General features: G+C 28.1%; 1 protein-coding gene across 1 annotated transcript; it reads left to right on the top strand.

Annotated features, from left to right (window-relative positions):
* The first annotated feature begins 235 nt into the window (after positions 1-235).
* Positions 236-1,715, top strand: LOC132940324 (enkurin-like). The gene is made up of 4 exons (XM_061007852.1): positions 236-455; positions 929-1,185; positions 1,318-1,458; positions 1,542-1,715. The coding sequence occupies exons 1-4, from the start codon at positions 236-238 to the stop codon at positions 1,713-1,715; spliced, it is 792 nt and encodes a 263-aa protein (XP_060863835.1).
* Positions 1,716-7,187: the final 5,472 nt, after the last annotated feature.

Below are 7,187 nucleotides of genomic sequence, written 5' to 3'. Positions count from 1 at the left end.
AGTCTTAAGATAAAATTATAGAAATCATTTATCGACATTTCTTACTGTTACCCACAATTACACAGCTTTGCATTAGGTCACTGTATTATAATTAATTTTTAATCAATGCATTGCCATAGGTGCTAATGTATACATTACTATATTCGGCGTTGTTTATTTTATAACAATCGGTAACAGAGCTCAGTTCTCGTATATTAAGTCTATAAAATATCTAGATATCTAACAAAGGTTAAAAATGACTGAGGGCCAGGAAAATATTAGATTCTTGATACAAAGGCCGAAAACTCCAGTGGTCAAATCCCCGATGCATTGTTCAGTTTTTAACAAATCGATTAAGAGGGAATACAAATCAAACAGGGGCTGTCACCAAACGATGGGCTATGCTGAAATTAAGCCCAATCAACCATCAAAGTTTTTAAAAAAACATACCAGAATAGTGATAAGACCATTTGTCGGTAAGATTAAAAATAAAGATTATTCCACGTATAATACTATCGCATTTATGACTCAAAAATTTTCCTAATAAACGCTAAATAAATTTGTTTTGAATAGATAGGAAATACTCAAAATTATGAATTACTAAAGATTATTCTCATTTACTTTCATGAATTTTTTAAGATAAATACATATATTTTATCTCACATTAATATACTAAGAGTGTTAGAAGATATTCAGTGTTGAATGAAAGAAAAAAAAACACAAATGCGTCTTTATATTAAAATTTTAAAATAAACATAAGTACTTACATTGTATATAATATAAAAAATTCATAAGTTTTCCTAAGTTTGAACGATACTCATTAAAGGTTGAAACATACCTATATCAAATCACATCATTCATGCCGCTATAAAAATAAGCTTTTGAAATAATGGTCAACTTCATTATTATATTTTATTTATGAGCTAATGAATGGAATTTCATTAAATAGGTACAAAAAAAAACACTACTTTTCCCGGGACTTCAGATGCTTTAAATCCGGTATATCCCAGTCGACGTTGTCGTAAATCAGAGAGAAAACCCGAGGAGAAAACCAAAATAATCAATAGAAATTTTCTGAATGAAAACATTGTTGATGTGATAAGAAAGGTGCCACCATTGCCCAAGCATCGGGTACAGGACACCAGGCATGGACATATTATAGTTCTAGATGAGGCCGGCCTAGAGCCGACGTTCGTGTCTAAGAAGGTACTTAAACGACTCAATATCTATTAACATTATTAACATAATCAATTTTTAAATAAAACATTTTCAACATGCCTTGATGACGGTATTAAAATATTATGCCTTTAATATATGACAATTGTGTTGTGTGCAAAGAATTTTGGCAAAACACCTTCGTACATTAAGAAAATAATTAAGACCAACGAGACGGAAAAACTTGCTGAGGTCGAACGTAAACGGGCGATCAAACCACCGTTGCGTTATTTGCCCGCAGATGAGCGCAACGAGTTATTGACTGTGAGTGTGTTCAATATTATTATTTTAACCTTTCTCTCTTCGCCGTGTCAACTTTTTGCTGACGGTCTCTTTGTTTTTAACAGGGATTGAAGGCCAATTGGGGTGAATTGTATACAGAATTTTTATTATTACCGATGGTTACAGACTCAGTGCCAAAAATTAATCGAAAATCTCGACTCGAGAATCAACTAAATAATTTAGAAAAGGATATCAACCTGCTGGAAAAGTATCCATCCTTATATGTGTGTGATAACTAGAGTTTTAAAATGTCGTAATATCTAAAAATATTTTATGAAATGTTTTATGCGCATGAAATTCAATATAAATCTTACATGAAATTTAAAAATATCTTTAATAACTATTTAAATAGGTACTTGAAATGAGATATAATTTTTTAAAAATATATAAGATTCTGAGCGGAGGGAAAGAGAATTTAATTATTTTACAATGATGTATGTGTTTTTATTTTCTGTCTGTCAGCAACATTTTGGATCGTAACAATGCTCCAATTTTCGAGATCAACATCTTTTCTGATAGAAAAGTGAGTCTCGTTGGTACATTTAGAAAGTCAATATTTAAAATTTTAAGTGGTTTTGAAAGCGTCAAGAAAAACAAAAAATATTATTAAAAAAGTGGTTATTTTTATGCAACACCAATTTTTGAAAAATTCTATATTATTTTTTAGGTAAAACTCAAAACATAAAAACTGTTAACCTTTAAAATTTTCACCAAATATTTATATTAGCATTTTCAATTAATGGTAGAAATTTCAATTTTGACTCTTTTTAAGCAAAGCCTTGAGAAATTTTTAGAAATTTGTAAATTTTCTTAAAATTATTCTCGATAAATATAAGTTTTGCTTAGTAAAAAAGCTCGGAAATTTAATACAAGGTTCCTTATAAGTTTAATTAATGAAAGTTCAAAAAAATTAAAGATACATAAGCACGTTAATTATTTATATGCATTTAAATTTCAAATGTTGACAAAATTCATAAAAATGTCGAAAATGTTCGAACTATATTTTAATAACAAATTCATAAAAGTTTTTTCTTTCATAGCTAATATTAGAAATTTTGATAAAAGACTTCCTACAAATTATTCTACCTTAAGAAAAACAAGAAAGTTTACCAAAAAGTAATATTAGTTTTTATGAGCATTTGAATTTAATCCTTGATGAAAACTTGAAATTTTCTCCAATTGTTAAAATTACCATTTTCTATGTATGGTAATATTTCCAAACTATTTTGCCTCTTTTTGAGCTATTTATAACTATGATATTTTTTTTAAATTTTGTTAATAATTTTTCAGTTAGAAATTCATTAAAGTTGTTCTTTAATGTCATAGTTAACACAAGATATTGTAAAATAAGGTTTCCAACAAGTTTTTCTACCTCTATTAAAAAGTAAAAGTTCACCGGAAAGTCACACTATTTATAGCCATGAGATATTTTAGATTTTTATAAATGTTTAACTTTTAAATTTGATTAATTATACAAATATTATGTTACTACGTCTTCGCTCAGAATAGTTTTTCGTATACAATGATTTATCATTGAATTCAAATATAACACATTCATTACAACGACATGCTCAACAACTACAGCAGAATGGTACCCACTTGTCAACCTTTTTTTTATGAAAATAAAAGAAGACCCGATTAGATGCATGATATAAATAATTTAAATTTAACTAATTTTCTACATAACCTCATGAAACCATAACTCATAACATAACTGTAAATCTAAAATAAAAATTGTTCTAATTCTGATGAGTTAACGTAAATACTTCAGTTTATCTTTAGGACGACATTACTTTATATTCTATAACATTATAATGTCCATCGACATTACACCCGTTATAACAGGTATGTAGGAATTATCCTTCCTGTATTGCATTTTAAGGCATGAAATACACTTTTTGTTTAAAACATATTATGCGAATACCTTGTGCCGTTTTAAAAAACTTCAGATCATATATTTTTACCTTGAAAATATGGTGGATCGTACACATTACCATTACCATTATTTGAACTATTAAAGCCGCACCACACACTTGAATCTACCAAATGGGCATAAATTACCCAGATCGATAAATAATTTATATAATATAGTATACCTTCCTACATTAAACTATAATATTGTTGTACGCGTATTATACACGTGTATAATTTACCCGTAAATAATTTCTCCACCCCTTCCAACAGACTAGTATAGTCGACTGGACAGCGATTTTAATCCCGAAGGATTTTGTTGTTGTTTATATATTTTTTTTCTGTCGTGTCCCGATTTTACACGCTACACCGAATGCGTATCTGAGAGGATAACCAGCCGGGTTTCAATTGATATTTTTATAAAGGTTTGATCCGCGGAATATATATTTTATTTTTTTTTTACACCCCAAAATTATTTATTTATAAATGGAGTTCCAAACTGAATCACTTTAGAGCAGCATATTACGATAATACGGACAACTTTCACAAGAAATTAGTGCGAAATAACAACTTAAAATAACAATAACTAAATGGATATATAACTATAGAGAATATTCAAAATATAACTACCCACCAATATTGCAATGGTTTCTTTTAATGAATCAAATTATAATATTTTAATATTATTTAGAAATACTTTTGTAAATTTAACGTGTAATATGATTTGAAATTATGATTAAAATTGTAACTTCTTTCAAATCAACCTATCAAATTTAACCGAATTTGTTTGGCATGCAGGTGATTTTGAACAATCAAGTTATATTTTTTCATTACATTTAAATGTTTTCTAGTTTTCCAATTTTGAACCTTAAGTAAGAACCGATTTTCTTTCTTAAAATTTGAACCACAGTTCAAATTTTTATACTTGGTAGAGTTTGTTTTCCTGAGACCTTTTGGTGGTCGAAGTTCATTGAATTATAGATTTTGGATCATCCTAATTATTATTTTACTTTTTAAACATCAGCTGGTTACTTAAATTTGTTTACATCAATAATAATGTTTGTATGATAAATATCCTAAAAAACGACTAAAACAACCTAATATTCATTCCACCGAACTGACTGATCTATTGATTTAATTTCATGAGGAATTTTTTAAACCATTTAGACTTATATTTTCGTCATATTTTGATCTTACTAACGGCTTTTTACAAATTTGGTCATATACTTTTCAACAATCAAAACTCCAAATGAAATTAATTTACAAATAATCAACAGTGAATATATAAATAAGTGGACGAAGTTATAAGTAGGATCCAAAGTAAACATATTTTGAGACGTACAAATCAAAACACGTTTTAAATTAAAAGATCACTTCAGTTAAGAGGGAATGAAAATCGATCAATTTAGGATACAATTTACACTTTTAGGTGGTAGTAACTTATAAAATATTTTATTTTTTTTTAAAACTACTATTACTATTGTTTGACTTACTATTTTGAAAATCGGATTTGTCATTATCTTTAATACCGTTTGCTATAAATGTCTAAATTGTGTGATTTTTGTTTTTCATCTATAAACTACTATAAAACGATAGGTAACAATCTATTCTGTATAGGTGTGTTTTAATATTCAGTGTTATAACGCTCTCCAAATATTGTTATGATGATAGTCTAAAACTGGATAAGAAGTGTGACAATGAGGTCGCGTGACTTCACATTAGACCGTAATAAATTTCAATTTCGCTTCGGGCCGGACCATGTGCGGCCCATTAATATAACTATATTTACAACACGTTTGCACAAATATTAATTTCCCCGTTTGTGCAACAAAGCTGTAGATTTGATATTTTAGGTTATTGATTTTAAAACAGATATAGGAAAACTTTGGTCGTTATTACGTTTTTGTTATTTTCTGTAGTTGTCTGTATTCGCTCCGGGTAGAAGGATTATAATGTATAGGCACCAAAAGTATTACAGCAGGTTATGTAATATGGTATTGCTACATTGTGTTTGCAATCATTTCTGCCACAAAAAAAAATTGTTTATAACCCGAACAAAATTAAGATTTTAGCCAAGAGCAGAATTTTTTTCATTGATTTTTCATTGTCCATTACGTGGTAAAATGTGTTGATTTTATCACTGGAAAAGTGGAAAAAATAATAACATCGGTTGCTATCTAAGATTGTTGTACAATTTTGCCAGATTTCCATACGCCTACCTACGTATTTGACTTAATACATAAGTTATAGCATTTTACGTTAAAATAAAATAACAAAATAATAAAATATATCCAATATGATAACACTTGAATACCAACGTTGTTTTGACCAAACATAATATTATAATTATATCAAAAATATTTAAATGTTTTGAGTTTTTACAGAAGGTAACTATAGAATTATAAATTATACGATTTCGAAATATTTTAACCCTTATTCCATATACCATACATATATATTATATTATACCATAACACTGTATATTACAGTACTTACTTACACTGTCTATAGGCTTATAGCTATTAAAATATCAAATTAATATCAAACGGGTTTATTGAGATATGTGAGTTGTCTCCTTTCTACAAACTAGTATACAATTTTGATTCAGCATAACCAATTGTATGTTGTTAGATTTAATACTATAATGAATTTATCTGATATTGAACTTGTAGGTAAGAATATTATCTGTGCTTATGCAGTTTTTATTATGTTTTAATTTTAAGTGAGTTATGACTTATGAGTAATATAATATAAAACATTACAATCATTACAATTTCAAATCTTCATAACCCATTCGACAATGTAAAGAAAAATCGAAAAACATTATTTATATTTACACTTATTGGTGTAAGTATAGATAAACTACACTATGGTAACACTATTATTATAAATACCTAATTAATATCCAGGAACAAGGCAGCCCTCGTATCAGTCTGATAGTGTTACATTTTGAAAGAAAGCCCGTTCGGGTAGGTACATACAGGATGTTGTACGCAGATACCTGGCATACTAGAATTTTGAAAACGATTTTAGTGTAAAGCCACCAGACAAACGTTTAATACACTCTGTATAATGTACGATTATAATTATATACGTGGTTATTATCTACCCTCAGTGATGCTCGTTCTCTTTGTATGAATCGTGAAGTCCATATAACCACCATTGTATTGCGGTTTGGTTACGTTGGGTTAGGTTGGATGTGCGTGCTGTAAAATTTATGCACGAAAATACAAGATCATCAAGTTACAAAACTATATAGTGGTGTCGGGTAGATTACTTTTAAAGGGAAATAAAACTACGGGTCTACATTACTCGTTATTACGAAGGTTAATTGAACTAACTTTTTTCAAATTACACTTTCTCGTTCCCTTTCAATAGTTTACATGGACTGGTGTTATTTTGCTTTTATCGAGACTTTTATACTTGTTAACTGTTAAGTATTATAACTACGGTTTGGAACTTTTTGCACTAAAAATGATCGAAATATTATGCTTAAAATTATGCAGTTAATATTTTATTTTATTTTTGAAAATACTTATAATATACATTATACAATTTTAGAAACCAAAAACTAACAACACTCTCATTTTACACAGCTTACAAAATAAAATAATTCCATGGGTAGAAAATATATTTTCTCTAAATTCGAATATATATATTATATTATATTAATTTATACGAAATTATAAGTTTCGGGTATTTTTTAACTTGTGAAATAAAATAACTTAATTTAAAAAAAACCTAGTACATGTTCCTTCTGTGTTAAGACATAACGAATGAAGTGATATGCGAACACATAC

The sequence above is a fragment of the Metopolophium dirhodum genome, chromosome 1 (assembly GCF_019925205.1).
Source record: "Metopolophium dirhodum isolate CAU chromosome 1, ASM1992520v1, whole genome shotgun sequence".
Classification (NCBI taxonomy): domain Eukaryota; kingdom Metazoa; phylum Arthropoda; class Insecta; order Hemiptera; family Aphididae; genus Metopolophium; species Metopolophium dirhodum.
This window is presented reverse-complemented; position numbering and strand designations above follow the sequence as displayed.

Bases quoted from the DNA above. Each gene is read 5' to 3' on its own strand.
- LOC132940324 (XM_061007852.1), top strand. From the start codon at position 236: ATGACTGAGGGCCAGGAAAATATTAGATTCTTGATACAAAGGCCGAAA. The intron at 1,186-1,317 runs GTACTTAAACGA...TTGTGTGCAAAG, and splicing joins CGACGTTCGTGTCTAAGAAG to AATTTTGGCAAAACACCTTC. The intron at 1,459-1,541 runs GTGAGTGTGTTC...TGTTTTTAACAG, and splicing joins AGCGCAACGAGTTATTGACT to GGATTGAAGGCCAATTGGGG.